At 40.3% G+C, this 17483-nt stretch overlaps 1 protein-coding gene across 1 annotated transcript in view; it reads left to right on the top strand.

The window, feature by feature from the left end:
* The first annotated feature begins 2618 nt into the window (after positions 1-2618).
* Positions 2619-17483, top strand: part of snx7 (sorting nexin 7) — a 62286-nt gene continuing 47421 nt past the window's right edge. Inside the window, exon 1 of the mRNA XM_031300141.2 lies at positions 2619-2828. Coding sequence (XP_031156001.1) covers positions 2745-2828 — 84 coding nt within the window. The 5' untranslated portion in view covers positions 2619-2744. The remainder of the gene's footprint in view (positions 2829-17483) is intronic.

The raw sequence follows: 17483 nt of genomic DNA, 5'->3' as shown, positions 1-17483 counted from the left end.
TGAACAATAAATAAATGCTGCAATAAAAACATAATACTTTAAAGTGTTGTGTTTGCTATTAGTATCCTGGACCCCTGTAGACACTACAGAACCATAAATTAGGTTGCTGTATAATCCTGGCAATACAATCATTTCTTGTGAATGTTGAATCAGTCATGACACCCCAAAGGATCATAGTGTAGAGTCTTTTAACCAGACCTACATTAGGTCAATGTGGTGCGGCAAAGGGAGAACATGTTGGGACGTGTGTTCTGGACTGCGCCAACGTCCAAATACATTAAATAACTTGTGTGTGTGTGGGGGACCTATTTATTTAATGACGGTGCATGCTCACCGTAGCACAGGTATATTTCAGAAAGTGTCAGTATAAAATCATAACAAGAGGTCTAGACCACACTCTATACTTTACAAAGACCCAACAATTCCCCACGAGCAAGTATTTGGTGCAACAGTGGCGAGGAAAAACTTCCTTTTTACAGACAAAAACCTCGGACAGACCCTGGCTCTTAGCGGTCGGCCACCTGCCACTTCCGGTTTGGACACAGAGACACTGATACAGATATAGAGATATAGAGAAATATGATTCATAATCAGCATCACTACTGGCTTTTGTTAGACAGATTAATGATTTGAAAATTCCTAATTATTTGTATAGTCAACTTACATTCAGCTCTAACACACATAAATACCCCACCAGACATGCCACCAGAGGTCTGTTTAAAGTTCCTAGATCCCGAACACAATCAATGCAACGAACAGTATTGTATCGAGGGATGGTTGCATGGAACATCCGGCTGAGATTGCCAAAGCACACAATAAATCAAGCATTAAAAAACAAGTAAAGCAACATCTAATGACCCTAAACCTGTAACCATATTGTATGACTACTTTTGTACTTTTTATGTATAGGAATATTTATATGCATACAAAGATGTAAGATGGAACTGTTATATTCAGTGCATATGTATTTAGTGTAATATTTATAAGAGTTTATGGAGAGGAATATGTATAGTAATATTTGCATGAAGGAATAATGCTTGTTATACTGCTCTTATTTTTTATTTTTCATATCATGTGGCTGCATTGTCTGAAAACGTCTTATCTGTTGAAATATTATTATGTTTTGTGTGGACCCCAGGAAGAGTAGCTGATGTTCTGCATCAGCTGATGGGGATCCTAATAAAATCAAATCAAATAATCATTATAGCAGTTGGAATGATGAGGAGCGGCAGTTACAGTAACAATAAAGATAATGGAACTAGGACTAGACATAATAGTTGTAGCAGTTCAGGGCGTAGCGCGATGCGGGGCGATGCGGGGCGTAGTAGGGCGTTGAGCAGGACCACGGCAGCACTTCAGGTAAGTTTCATTCTGCCTTCCAGTTAAACACAAATCAAACAATACCACTGACCATGCCACGCTGACACGGTAAAAAGCTGTTTGCTTTCCCTGTTGCCACACACCTGTACCTGTGGCTGTTTATTACCTGGATGCATTTCCGCTGTCAATGCTCCACTCAGTGATCAAACATAAAACTGCTTATCTTGGAAAGACAAAAAAGTCCAGGGTGCACAGAAAGTTCAATCAAATGCTTGAAGGTGCTCTTTGGGGTCGGGAATTCAACTGAATGTAGAGAAGAAGAAAAAATCCAAGGCACTCTTCTTCAAAATTACTTAAAAAGCCTTCATTTTACTGGCTATCTCATGATAGAAAATTTGAAGAAGGCTGTCAGTGCCGCTACGCGTGGGTTGCTTTTCCCAATGTCTTTTAAATTTTCTATCATGAAATAGCCAGTAAAATAAAGGCTTTTTAAGTAATTTTGAAGAACAGTGCCTTGGATTTTTCTTTTTCTCTACATTCATAAAACTGCTTATGCTTTAATGTTCACTATATAAACAAAAGATAAGAAACAAAGGTACAATATGAACTTGTCCTTTTTATATTGCACATTTTCAATATCTTCAGTTTTCTATACTGTTTGCACTATTTGGTATTTATCACCGGATTGTACATATTACTTATATTTTTTAATTGTACATCTTACTTGTGTTTTTTATTTTGTTTACTTTTTGTTACTTGTTGTACGTGTCCTTGTTGCACCGTGGGTTGGAGAGAAACGTATTTTCAATTGCTCTGTATGTCTGAGACATATTGCAGAATTGACAATAAAGGTTTTTTTTTTATTATTTAGAATTCAATTTACAAATATTCAGCCATCACAGTCTGTAAATATAAAACTATACATAAATAAGTGCAAATAATATAATATGAAAGTAAGTATGAAAGTAATAATTTAAACAGAAACAAATAAAAAGATACATAGGTAAAGAAGTGACAGACTTGCAAACTTCATGAATGATAATGACAGCAGGAATTCTTAATTACAGAATTTTGAGTAGATATCAGTTATTAAAATACCTTTCTTATTTATTTCTTATTGTTAGAGACTCAAAGTATATGTCAGTTTCAGTCTGGAATAGTTTAAAACATGGTGTTTATTTGGAAGATGTTGCTTTGTGAATATGGAACTTACCTAATAAAATAAAGAGATTTAAACATTAAAGTTGACTTGATTTATGGCTCCCACACATAGAGACGGCTTTTACTTCGAAAATCAGTTAGCGGAAGTGCTGTTCTCGCTCGCTCTCGGTGTCTTTCCGCCGCTCTGAAGTTGTGCTGGAAGTTTTTTTTACCTTTCAGGTTTGTCCGATGAGCTCAGTTGGTTTCAACAGTTTGGAAGTAAGATGAGCGGACAGACGGTCCCCGCGGACTTCTCGGGACACATGCTGGACCTGGACGAGGACGAAGACCTGGAGGTTTTCAGCAAGGTAACGTCAAAGACAAAAACAAGTTCCTTGAAAACAAGGCGAAAGCTTCGCTCTCTCTCAACAGTTCCCTTGGCTTTTCTTGCTACGTGGATCTAGCGTTAAGCCCAGGCACTAACATGCCCGCTTTAACTTTAACCTTGTAGAAGAATGGGCCATGTAGCGTCAGTTTAAAGGTTTCCTCCAGTCTGTGCGGGTTGTAACGTTAGTAAGCATACCGTGTTACGTAGAGAAGGAAGGAAACCAAATGTCGTGGATCAGCTGATGAGCTGACCTTAGGACCCGACTGCCCTCTCTGCTTTGACGTTAAAACTCCGTTCACATCTTGAATGGTTCTGTTTGCTTAGCTGCAAAACGTTAACATTACATTATGTAAAAACAAAGTTAGACTAACGTTACCTTAAAGCTTTAGCTCATCTATAGGCTAACACTTTACAATCCGGGTTAGCTCCAAAACAATAATGAACACCAGTGGTGGAATGTAACTTAAAGTACATTTACTCAAGTACTGTACTTAACCCTCCTGTTGTCCTCGGGTCAGATTTGACCCATTTTCAAAAAGTTTCTATATCAGAAATGGGCTTACGTGCAGTTTAGTGTCCCAAATTGTTTTCCAAAAACTGAGTGTCCCAAATGATGAGGGTCTTATTTGAGACAGGTTAAGGTTAGGGTTACACAGGTGGTTTAGCAGGTTCATAATTAATTAAGGACATTGTATTGGGAATTTGGGACACTAAACTGCACGTATACCTCAGAAATGTGGGTTTCTTTCAACCACATTTTCAACAAAAACGTGGATGGTTCACTACAACGCTCTTCACAAGTAAAATAAATGATCAGTTCGCTTCTTTCATTGAATGTGGGTGTTTCATTCAATTTTATAGCATTTGAAAAAAAAAAGAAGATAAAAGAACGTTGAAAAAAGTGACAAACATGTCGGAAAAGGAAGGAAAAAATCCCACAAAAAATGTCAAAAGGCGCAGAAAAAAGTTGATAAAAACATTGAAAAACGTGACAAAAACGTGGATAAAAGTGACAAAAACGTCAAAAATGTTGACCCAGAAAAACAAAAAGTTGTATGGTCGACGGGTTAACAAGGGACAAGGGTTAAGTCCAAATGTTGAGGTAACGTTACCTACCAACTCACAACCTTCTACCCGTGAAATTGCCCTGGAACGGCAGTCAAACACTTAACTCAACTCAAACACTACTCATGAACTCGTTGTACTCCCACTTCCAGTTTTTGACGTCGTAGTCACACACACATATAAACAACAATGGCGACCCCTGTTGATGCTGTACAGACGCCGGTGCTTAACAGACAGAAATAGAAATAAATAGACAGAAATAGGCAACGTAAAGTAATTCCGTACATTGTAATCAAAACAATACACATATGATTGTGTACTGCTACAGGTTATGTTTATTAAGTGAAGCTCAAAATGTGTCGCCGACTAGAAATCGCTAGTATCAGCTAGCGTCAGCTAACGTCAAAGTCAACGTTAGCTAGAAGGGTTTGTCTTTACTTTGCCTGGAACGCTACCAAGTCGTGAGTCGCGACTGGAAGTCGTAACTTACGGGCACAAATTTGTCTTGAACTCAGCATTAAGACAACAAACCATCCAGATGTGATTTAACTGCTGAGCTTCACAAACCTGCACCAACATGTTTACCTGATCACTGTTTTTAACCATTTATTGGAATATAAGCTGTTTGCAGTGGTGGAATGTAACTAAGTACATTTACTCCAGTACTGTAATACAGTCCAAATGTTGAGGTACTTGTACTTTACTTGAGTCTTTTCTTTTCATGCCACTTTCTACTTCTACTCCGCTACATTTCAGAGAGAAATATTGTACTTTTTACTCCACTGCAATCATATATTACAGTTTAGCTTAGTTACTAGTTACTTTACACATTCAGATTCTTGCACACTAAACACATGTAGTTTATAAAATCTGATGTTTTATTATTAATGAAACTGGCCAAAAATATAATGGCCTACAAGTCCAGCTGAAATGATTAGACCATTAAACACACAACTGTTTGGATCCTTTACACTTTCTACAATGTTTTAATACTTTAACTACGTTTTCCTGATGATACTTACACACTTTTACTTGAGTAACATTTTCAATTCAGGACTTTTACTTGTAACAAAGGATTTTTACAGTGTGGTATTAGTACTTTTACTGCAGTAAAGGATCTGAATACTTTTTCCAGCAGATTTGAACTCTCAGCCCTGGTACACCTGTTGAAGTAGTTTTGAATTAGTGGCCATTGGTGGCTTTTATTAGTCTGGCTATCACCAGACCAAGCTCAGTCTTTTAAGATTGAACATTAGTCTGGGGAGTCTGCTCTGTATTTTCTACTGCACAAGAGGCGTGATCAACGGGCATAGTTCAAATGACTCTGTACGCAACTGGATAATCCTTCAACCAATCAGACCAACGATCCGGGTGACGTAGCAGCGACAGCGGCATCAACCGGTTGCTGCGCTTCGGTGGCCGTCATGTTGAATGTAAACAAAAAGCTGCTTGGTCGCTTCTCTATCGTCATCGTGTTAAACCCGGCAATAGCGAGGTGGATAAGCCAGTTTGTGATTGGTTCCCGCAAATTAGTAACAGAAGCAGGATAGATAAACGTACAGGTTTCCAGCCTGAGCTGCAGGGCGAAATCAAATCGCCGGCAGATCGGGCTGGGTTTACCCAGTGTAGGATTTTATAGAAGCCAAATTAAAGAAACAAGTCCTTCTGAAGGTTTGATAAAGGTTCCAGAGTTATGTTTTGTGGAAAATGCTACACTGTAAGAAAAGAATCCGTAGAAAAGATAGTTCATGTTAGAGTTAAAGATAGATAATGTTCTGGCAGAAAATTACCAGTACCTTTTCCGTTAAGTTTACGGACATTTCTGTTAATCCAAAGATGTATTCATATTAACACAGTATAGCACTGATGCTTTACTTACTATACTATACACTCTAAGAAATATGTGTATTACAGTATATACATTGTCCATAGAATGTGATTCACAGTTGTATTTCTGTTTATGTACATTTCATATTGCATTATGGGACCTTTTATCTGTGCTCCAACAACTAACGTACTGTAAGTTATCAACGTAGTTATCCTAGCAACAGTATTATCGTAAATTATTAACCAGCACTCGGATTAGCAAGAGTCAAAAGTTGCAAAAAAAGTGTTCAAAGCGTTTTAAAAGGCGTCATAGTGTCAAAGCGTAAAAAAAAGAAAAAAGAGCTTTAAATGAATTAAAGAACAAATTTAATTTCAGAAGTTATAACTGAGCAGCTGTGTCTGGGAGAATTTATAATAGCAGAACATGTTCTGTATTTTTACTGTTACAGTAGCCACACACAACGTTTTCCATTTTTAATTACGGGACGAAGTCCGGGTAATGAGCTGCCAGAAGTTCTTCTGTTATTTTATGGATTTATTACTACGGAAGAGGATTAGGGCCACATGAAAAAATTTATTTGAGTTCTGAGTTTAAAGTCAGAATTCTGAGATTAAACTCTGAAACTAATACATTTTTTTCACACGTGGCCCTAATCCTCTACCGTATATTTTTTAGGGTGTACTATAAAAAGATATCATATTTTCTAACGGCTACTGTGAATTAGTAGACACATGTAGAGTATAATGTAGTATTGTTGAATGTGTGAACGCGGTACAGCCTGTGCAAACACACACTAAAGCCCCCGTACTGTGTTTGTGCTGGGCTTGAGTCAGGTCAGAATAGGAACAAAGGGAGGTCTCAAACAAAGGAAGGAATGCTGCGTTTTCATTTATTTATTTTATTAAAGAGCGAGAAAGCCAAGATGCGTATCTAGAATTCTTTGTGAAACCGACTACAAACGGAACAGTTCAAACACACCTGTTCAAAGTGGTGCAGGGGTTTCCCTACCATTATAAGGCTTAGGTGCACCCCCTGAGCTGAATGAATGTAAAAATAAAATGTGAGCATCAAAACTAACCAGAAATACTCTTAATTTAACGAGAGAAAACAATAGTTTGGTCTCCAGTGGACTTCTTTAGCAAGTTTGGTCTTCAAGCTTTTTGAGTGTTATATATTTACTATCTGCTGTAGCTTTTCCACTGTTTGAGACACAGATACGGTGATAATAACGGTTCAAAATGATGTCAAATTGCATATTTTCTTTAATAATAATAATTAGGGCTGTAACGATACACCAAACCCACGATTGAGTGTGTTAATGTTGGAGACCTGACCTGAAAGTTAACTAGTCGCGAGTTTGCGGTAAAATGCAGTTGGGTTGTCGAGGTCAAAACACTATATGTAGCAGCTGTGAATCAAATAAACTTATTATAAATAATGTTATGTCATTTTTTTACTCTTACACTGAATGTTTGCTGCTTCATTCCAGATGAGTGTTGAAAAGTATTTTCCGCGACTGAAAAAGGCCCGTGTTGAGGATGAGGACCTGCCTGAACCAGAGGTATCAGACTGAAACAGAGATGAACAGTCCGACCAGTGGAATTAGTTACGTTATTAATTTGTTTACAATATTTTCGGGCTTCAACCATGTGCTGCTCAAGCAGAAAGACAGGGTCACTGGGAGAGAAAGAGATAGATTTGTTAGGCATTGAAGAAAGAGTAGGAGAGGAGGACAGCATCCAACAGCGTGTCCTCAGTTTTTGATACTTGATTGTTACGAAAATAAGTGTTACATACATACATACATACACACACACACACACACACGCAGACACACACACACACACACACACACACACACACACACACACACACACACACACACACACACACACACACACACACACACATACATGGTGCGATTTGCCAGGGAGGATGCGTGGGATTTCCCCCTTTCTGGTCTACATACCCCTGCCTCTGCTCAATTTTTTTTATCCCCTCAAAGTGATCAATGCTACTTCACCAATAGACCATATATTAAATACCTAAAATAGAAGTATTATAATATACTAAATAAAGCGCTGTAATGTGAACAGCCTATAGTGCCATACAACAATAAAATCCGAGCAGCAGTTGCTGGTTGTATTTAGCCTCTACAGAGCTCCAGGATGCCCGCTACCAGCAGCAGTTGTTTAGCCGCCAACAGGTGACTGTGAGCCGGCTACAGGCACCGCCAGATGACGCTCCTTTCAGGGGCCGTGGTAGTGGAGTTGAGCCAGAAAAAGTGAGCATCATGCTGCGATGAAAAAGATGGTGGTTTGGATTAAAAAAACTCCAGAGGAACTAACGAGCGTTTCCTGGGTGAAGGTATTTTGTTTTTGCCACAGAGTGAACTCTGCTCTCCGGCTTGAACACGCTGGGTTTTACGTTGACACCACGTTGTGCTATTTCATTTTCAGATTATTTTCCCTTGGATATTGAAGTTGATGTTTTGGCATGGCTGGCTGAGTGGCTCTATATCCATGGTGGTATTAGAAAGGGCATTTCATTCTTGCTTGTTTTGTTTTGTTGTGCATGATCAAACCCCCCGCACCCCCTTTGCTTTCTTTCTTTCTTTCTTTCTTCTTCGGTCTTGTCTGCCACTCTTTACGATGGCATACGTGGTACCTGGAAACAGAGGTAGAAAGCGCTGCTTCCTCCGTTCCTCTGGCTGTTACCATAACAACCAGTACCCACACAGACCGGTGCTAATTGTGGTTTACTCTTTGCATATACTTTGGGTTCAGTAAGTTGTTCAACGAAACAGTTGTTTTCAGCAGAAGTTTGAATCGACCGTGTGCTGCCATGTTGCCATGGACACACACACGGCGTCCTGTGAAAAGAGACTCCTCCAGGGCTCCTGCTGCATATGTGTGCTCGGACGATGAGCAGACTGTCTGGGACATGCGTCCTCGTTGTTTTGTAGCGTGTGGAGCAGTGTAAAGGGGCGGGGCTGCTGACCTCAGCAGCCTCTCAGCTGTTGATACAGGACACAGGCGGGCATGCAGCCCAGTGATGGTTCAGTGCTGTTAGGATCGTTTGAATGTGACATGTCCACTGTGGTTACCATCAGATCAGATGTATAGTATCTTACAGGTTGTTGCTGTTTCTGATTTTTTTTTTTTTTTTTTTTTATACTTTCAAATCATTTAGTAATAGGGGTCGACCGATACGTTTTTTTCAGGGCCAATATCGATACAGATTATTAGTGGCTAATGAAAGCGATAAAAGATATTAATAATGCGTTTATTGTAAAAATGAAAGTCTTAGTTGATTTAAGATTTTGGAATGTTACAAACTCCAACACAGAAGTTTGATTAAATGCTTTAGCAATCATTTAATAAAAGTGAAACTTTGAACATAATACCCAGTCCAAAAAAATGAATACATAAAAACCAACATCTTCCTGAAGTCTAAACATGCTAACAGTTTATTGCAAGCGTTGCAGACTGCTAACAGAGTTGTAGCGAGCCAGGTAGGGCACTTTTGAATAATTCCCTTCATCGCTTATCTGTAAAATAAAACACAGACACAGAACATCTGCAAATTGCCAAATATCGGCCCCGATAATCGCAAAATCCAACAAAAGCAGATAAAGACATGTAAAAAGAGAAACTATACATAAATATATTAAGCTGAAGGGTCAGGTTACTGTACGTACACACCGCCGCCGACTTGATCTTCTAAAGATACCGGAAGTTATTCATTTTCAATGGAAGCTGCTTCTCTCACCTGCAAGGAGTGGCAAATCTGTCGTCGTCGCGTTTTGGGCGTTTTGAGCGACCAGAGCGTCAATCAGAAAGTTGAAAGTAGGTCAACTTTATGGTAATGAGCTATGACGCGGTTCAGCGGCAAGCAGCGGCAAACGCCAGCAACCAATCGGAATATAGACGTCCTTCGCGCTGGCTGATTCCGGAGAAACATACGATGTAAACTTTCGTTCCTACAACAACATTAGTTCCGAGAAAAAGGAGGAAAAGCTCATCATCGCCATTGCTGGGTTCCCTATCATTTATGATATTTGCGTATAGGGACCAGTTAACGTTACCTGCCGGTCACATGGTCTCTAAACAGTCCGCTCACGGTGAAGTCCTGCACGGATCAACAGCTGGCGGCAGCTCGCTCTGCCTGCATGCTGCTGCGGTTCAGCGGCTAACGAGCGAGCTAACTGCTAACAGACACCGCTGCGACCAACAACCAATAAAAATTCTGTCATTATATATGTACTTTATAAAAGTTTTCTAGTGTCAATGTATTGGCCGTGCAGTGGCTGCTTGTGCTTTTTCCATGATGAACATAGAATGCTGCTACGTCAGAGCGGCCAAAGCGTCAAACAGCTTCCCCGTACTTTTTGACAAGCGTCCTTGACCGGGCGGCCAGAGTTTCTTTGAAGCTCAAGTCGGCGGCGGTGTGTACGTACAGTTAGTCTTGAAAAAAAGTTTGAAGGATGTGTCATCTGTCCACGTCGGAAATCAAAACAACCACACTGTCATAGAAATGGGGGGGGTATTGTTTGAATATGGAGATAACGGCACACATTCTCAGACATTCCCTCCTGGGTTTTGCACTCAATTATTCACATTGAAAGTGTCAGTAATAGTAGTGTGAAGAAAGGAAACGTTCAGACTTCTGGCAAAAGTTTCACAAATATGTTTTTTTTTCTTGCTCTACGTGACTTGGATCTGTGAACAGTGTGAACAGCAGAAATCCCATGCAATCTGATCTTTTCAATTCTGATTTTGGTCACTTTCATACCTGCTCCTAAATCAGATACAGATTGGATATTTTGCAATGCGACCTCAGTCTGAACAGTCGTATCGGAATTCATGCAAATTTTACATCACTCTAGGTCGACATTCGTTACAGTTCTGGTCTGGGAGAAGTCATATCATCCCACCACTCCCGGCTCCCAACTCCTCATCCACACCCACCTCCGTACAGAAGCAGCAGCCATCGCTCCACAAACAGTCATGGAAAAAAATGTGGCTCTCTTTCTCCTCGTCCTCGTTACCATCTGCTCCCCAATTTTCGCTGGCTTCTACTAACTGCACATAGACTTAGAAATGAAACCGTAAACGCTGACTTCAGTGGCCTCCATGTTTACTTCCATACAACAGCATGTGTCGTCCTTGTTATTGGTCTTTTGCGCATGCATCTAATATTGGCCACATTTAAAAAAATATGTAATAAAGTGAACAGTGCAACACACTGTCCAAAGTTGCAAAGCATTGCACCATTTGATGAACATAGCACACACTGGATGTGTCAAAAAACAGAAGAAGTAGTCAGGGGAGCGTTATTATGGATCCCACGTAGGGTTTCAAAATTCCAGGAATTTTCAAAGTTGGAAACTTTCCATGGGTATTTAAAGGGAATAAACTGGATATTTTTAATATTGCTTGTTATAATACTGTTAGTCTATAACAGGGAACTTAAATGAAGTTGAAAAAAAATTAATGTCCTCCCTATATTCGTCAATGACATGCACGCACACAGTTATCAGCATAGGCTACTACATACTTGCCAACATTTCGTTTTTAAAATACGGCCCCTTAACTCAAAATCTGTGGCAGTGTCACGGAATCGCCGAAAATTCCGTGATGGGCCTACGGAATAATTCCGTGAAATGAACACGGCCCCTTAAGTTAAGGAAAAGGTCATGGGTGGGTGGGACAACAACGGTTTGCGTTTAGGAAAAGAAGAACGGGACAGCCGTATACAGCGGATGGGTTGAGTTTAAGAAAAGAACAACGGGACCGTTGGTTTAGGAATCCTGACACGTGGGACACAATCCCCGGTCTCCTGGGTGAAAGTCCTGTGTTGTGATTCACGTAACTTCTAGGCAAGTCCCGCCCTACGAAGCAGCCCGATTGGTTGGGGTTAGGTGTTGACCCCGAGTACTTACGGTTTAGGATAGCCGACTGGTCAGGGGATAGGACCTGAACAAATCGGGTTCCGTTACCTAGCGTAAGCATGGACGCCTGGCCAATAGTAGCCTGTGAATGCTATTGAAGGGCGGGTCTTCCGTGGGTTCCGTAATAACTCGTCAGGGGATGAAGTGCTTCTTCTTGCTTGTGCACAAAACACTTCTAAGTTCTAAGTCTCTCCTTAAGGTTGAAGCATTTAAAGGTTTCTTCCTCATCTTGGTCTTATACTTATAGGAAAACCTCGACCTCTGATTCTATCCCAACCCCAACATGGCAGAGTTTATGGCCATAAATGAAGAAAACAAACGCATCATGAGAACAGTGTTCTGCGACCAGGATGTAAAGAGTCAGAGTAACTTTGTGAGCAAAGAAAAAAAACTACAGCTCCCATAAAAAAATTAAAAGTGCAGCAACATGGGTACTTTCGTCATCGTAGAACACATCAAATGTTCTCATCTGAAGTTATTTTCCCAATCTGTCACCTGTAATCTCTTCTGTCTAAAAACCGGAAGTTCCGGTTTCCGTCCCTGTGAGATGTCACTGTCTGTTCATAGTATTTATTGTTTTCAGCAAACCGGTTTCTAGCCTCTGTTGAAATCATGTAACTCACACGCCCCAAACGCTTTCCAGTAACTTGGGTCCAAATCAATCGCTGGAGATGTTTCTTCTTCATATAAAATGCATGATCAATCTTCGAGTAAAGTTTGTGCTGTCGCTGCTGACCTCTTTAGTATCGGTTGCTTGAAATGTTCATAATCTTGGAATCTTGTTGAGGCAACAGTTTTACGTGTGTGTGTGTGTGTGTGTGTGTGTGTGTGGATGGACTAATTGGGGATTAATCCAATCCAATCGTTTTACTGAGCATATTTAGCCTCAATCAAATTCTTACCCCACACACCATCTGGATAGGTTGGTGAATTTAAAAATGCGCCCACAGGGCCCAGATGGCTCCCGCAGTTAGTAGTCAAAGATACACTTTGGTGCATTACTGTTGAGAACTTGCTGAAAGTCACAGTGTTCTGGAATGAAAATCGTGTGCTCCTTAAAATGTGTCCAATTGTGTATTTCCATGCAATGAAAGCATGAAGGATGCAATTGTTACAGTTATAACTATGATGTACGATTATACTGGTCGGTGCTCTCTGATGGACAACATTTCTTAATGATTGTAAACATATCATTTCTGTTCTACCATTTGTTATTTCTCATTCCAAATACACAGCAATACTGAAAGGCATGCTCGATTCATCGAGATCGCAATCTAGATTCAGGCCTCAATCCTGCAGCGTTTACATCCGTCGCTTCCGAAAAAGCTGAAATTTCTTTCAAAGCTGCATCGACAAAATGACAAGTGTGTATTACACCACATGACAGACTGCGCACAGAAAGAGGGGCCAGGACATCTTGTGTGCCAGAGACCAGCAGAGTAAAAAGAACAAACATTTTGGAAACGATAAAAATGTGTCCGAGTCATTGAAACGCAGCGATTCTACGGAAGACAAATATACTCTGTTGTGACAAAAACGCTGGTCTCATTCCTAGAAATAGAATGGGAGAACGGACATTGGACTGTTTTCCGTGGTCATTTGACAAGTTGAAGGGAAATGAAAGAAATAGCAGCTCAGCACCGTGCATTGACCATACAAAATAGAATGAGTTAGCCCGTTCCAACGATCAGTTCTTTGCAATGGCAACATTACACAGCAAAAATGGCCACCGCTCTGACCATGCTGCTATGTTGATTTGAATGGGAATGACTATTATGCTCCCATTCCATTTCTATGGGCTCACTGTATCCCGGGACCAGTAGCCAACCAGTGGAGACTCTAGGAAGTTATTATCCCAGCCAAGAAACAGTCCGGCACACAATCTCCAGTAAAATGACAAATTGCCTTTTTTACACTTGGGTTTTTGTACAGATTAAACAAACAACATACAGAGCCAGGCTAGCTGTTCCCCTATTTCCAGTCTTTATGCTGAGCCATAGATTTAATGGACAGACATGAGAGTAGTAGCAATCCTCGCATCTAACTTTGTGCTGGAAATTACCTAAAATGTTGAACCATTGCTTTGAGCCAATGTGTATGAGGAGTTCTTAAAGTTCATCTATAAACAATAGTGTCGGAGCATCTATATACACATCCCCCTTGACCACCTGATTGAATTCAGTGTCATAGGTGGCGGATGCATTTAGCGCGTGTGTGAAGTTTTTCTGGTCTAGAAACTATTGTTTCTGGCCTTCGAACTCCTGACCTAACACTGCACTACCGCTGGGCGGTATGGAGATAATCAGATATCACGATCATTTTGACCAAATACATTGATGTCGATATTGCTGAGATATTGTAGTGTTGACTATTGGTGCTTTCACAAAATATTAACACGATATTTTAGATAAATAATCATCATGTGGATATAATAACTAAGTGGGTGAAGGCAAATAATAGAACAGCTAGAACAGTCTGGTAAGTTCAGAAAATGACATCACTTTACTGTAATGTAGCCTTTAAAACCAGGACAAGACAACACTTGTGTCATATTACGATATTACGATTTCCAAAATCTAAGATATTTAGTCTCATATATCAATGTTGGGTTACACTTTACTTGAAGGTATCTACATAAGAGTGACATGACACTGTCATGAACAGATGACACTGTTATGACACAGTCATGACACATGAACCCTAACCCTAACTCTAACCCTAAATGTTTTAACCCAAACCTAACTTCTTGTGACAAAAACAGAATGACAATTACTGAAAGAAGCATTCATGTCATTAATGTTTATGACTTGTTTATAATGTTTATGACACGCTCATGACAGTGTCATGTCACTCTTATGTAGATACCTTCAAGTAAAGTGTAACTCAATGTTGATATACTATCCATATATTGCCAAGCCCTACACTGCACTGTTGGATGGTTACACGGAAGAAAAAGACTCAGAGACAGTGTGACCTACTGTGTGTGAATTTACTTCACAGATAGATGCAAAATGCAGTAAATAAGTAGTAAATAAGTAAGGGTCAATGCTAGGGCTGAACGATTTTTGAAAATAATCTAATTGCGATTTTTTTCCCAAATATTGCGATTGCGATTAGATTTTTTTAAGCTCTTTGTCTTCTGTATTATTCAACAAAGACAAACAATAAATCATTTTATAGTATGAACAACACACAATTACACACTAGACAGTTAAAAAAGTAAAAATATAGTATACACACACACACACACACACACACACACACACACACACACAACAGTGTATTTTTTTTTACAGTGCACAGAGAGGAGCTGCCTCCAGCCCCTCCCCCTCGTGAAGTTGCATGCTGCCGAGTGCAGAGAGGCTATCGTTGCGTTAGCTAGTTGCTGGTGTTCTTGCCGTGGGATTAACTGTACTAATAAAACTGTTGAAACACCGCGGCCACGCTGCTGTGAAAGCTCCCCGAACGTCATTTATCAGAGTCTGATTCTTACCCCTCTCAGTGGCAGCTCCTCCACTCCATATCTTTATAACGGAGCTAACCGCTAATCAGAGCTAGCTAATAGTTGCCAACCGAGCCTTCAGTTCTGCGTCTGTATCCATTAACTGCACGTATGGACTCGAACCAGAATAAAACCCTTCATTTTATTAAAATGGCTGTAAAAGTTTTAAACTACAACTCAGAGTTGTTTGAATGACAGAAATCAGCTCAAGGTACAGTGTAGCGTTAGCGTACTAGTTGATGCTTTCTGTGCGGAGTGCAGACTGATTTGCTCTCGCGAGTCATGTGACCAAATCGCAGCCTTTGCGATTAGGAAATCGCGTTTTAACATATCGCGATAATATCGCAAATGCAATTAATCGTTCAGCCCTAGTCAATGCCCAAAGAGGAGTCCATTGTCAGGTATTAATGGACGGCGTTTCCCTGGTTACACCTATAATACTAATACCTAGAACAATCATTCCCATCCCCTAAGGTTCTTATGCAATGGAAACTGCACCGGTAAATAGGATGGACCTTAGATAGCCTACGACTTTTCCACGCTTGGCAACGGGAGGTATTTATAGTCCATACGGGCTGGATCTAAATCTGCAAGGGGCCGGATTTGGCCCACGGGCCTTGAGTTTGACACGTGCTTTAGTAGGTGTCCTATAACACTTTTTTATGGACACCCTCCAGCCAGTCGGATGGGTATTCACCCAGGCCATGGTACAAATACAGTTATTCCCTAGTACTTTCCATGTGTCAGAACATAGATCCATTGTTCTTGGCAGTGTATGGGGCTGAAATTGAAACCACATATTTACATGCTGGTTCCAACACCTCAGATGTGTGTGAGACAGGAAATCCAGGTACAGTGACACTGCAACTCAAAGGATTTAGAGCTTTAATAGTGTTTGCTATGATGGTGTTTTTACCACGATTGAGGAGGTGAAGCCCATTTGTGGTCGTGGAAAGAATGTCACGTGACTGCTGAAATGTCTTTAACAGATCCAAGCCGAGAGGACACAGAGTAGCAGTCTGATACCAGAGCAGTCTGAAAGTCTGTGGACCTACTCATTACAACGTATCAAAGTCTTAACCCTCCTGTTGTCCTTGGGTCAAATTTGACTCATTTTCAAGAAGTTTCTATATCAGAAATGTGGGTTTTCTTTCAACCAAATTGTCAAAAGAAAATAACGTGGATGGTTCCATATACAACGCTCTTCACAAGTAAAATGAATGATCAGTTCACTACTTTCATTGAATTTGGGTGTTTTATTCGATTTTATAGCATTTGAAGAAAAAAAATGGATAAAAGAACATTGAATAAAGTAACAAAAATGTCGGAAAAAGCTTCAAAAACGTGGGGAATAAAAACATCAAAAACGTCAAGCGCAGAAAAGATCGACAAAAACATTGCGAAAGGTGACAAAAAACTTGGGGAAAAAAGTGACAATTATGTCGAAAAAAGTGACAAAAACGTTGGGGAAAAGCGACGTGTCGGGGGAAAAAAAAAAACAACCAATAAGTTGACCAAAAAATAGTTTTAATTTAAAAATTTTGACCCAGAAAAACAAAACCTTGCATGGTCTACGGGAAGAAAACCCAAGGGTTAAGGACAGACCACACACAAACTGACACACCACAGCTCACAGTTCATGCTGTAGTCTTTACCAGGCTAGTCTTTATCCACAACGTTCCACTTCCGGGATTGCTCCGGTGCCGCCGGAAATTCTTCCGGATGTCCTTCTTTTTGGTCGGATGTCCGTCCCCTTCTTCTTTCTTTGTGTTGGCATTCTAACCTCCGGTGGATTTCTGAGGACTATGGTTAAAGGAGAACTCCGGGCAATTTTTACGTTAATCTTGATCACTATACTTTTTTGAGTACTGTCTATAGCAAAAACCACGAGCCGAATTGGTGCTAGCAACATGGAGCTTCTGTAGCTAATGCCCAGAGCTCCCGTTAGCTAAAACGGCAGTTATGGGGGCATAAGCTAAAGAGTGCCTTTGTGCCTCTTAACAGACTCAAAATGCTATTAAAATGTCTGTGCAACATGAACAGGGCCCTTACATGACAACAAGATGCGTTTAGCAACTTAGCCATTGTTGAAATTCACATACCCTGTTAGCTGCTAGCTGCCGTCTGGGATGAGTGAGTGTGTTCAGCCAGGCTTCGGTAATAATCATCACGCTGCAGTCCCGTGTGTATTTGTAACATAAATATCCATTTAGTGTGCAATCCATCTGGCGTTGGTGAGTAGGAGTCTTGTCCGTGTCGATCGTTGTGGTTTCCTTAGCCGGACTAG

The sequence above is a fragment of the Sander lucioperca genome, chromosome 23 (genome assembly GCF_008315115.2).
Source record: "Sander lucioperca isolate FBNREF2018 chromosome 23, SLUC_FBN_1.2, whole genome shotgun sequence".
Taxonomy (NCBI): Eukaryota; Metazoa; Chordata; class Actinopteri; order Perciformes; family Percidae; genus Sander; species Sander lucioperca.
Note: the sequence above shows the minus strand (reverse complement) of the source record. Positions and strands in the feature narration are given on the sequence as shown.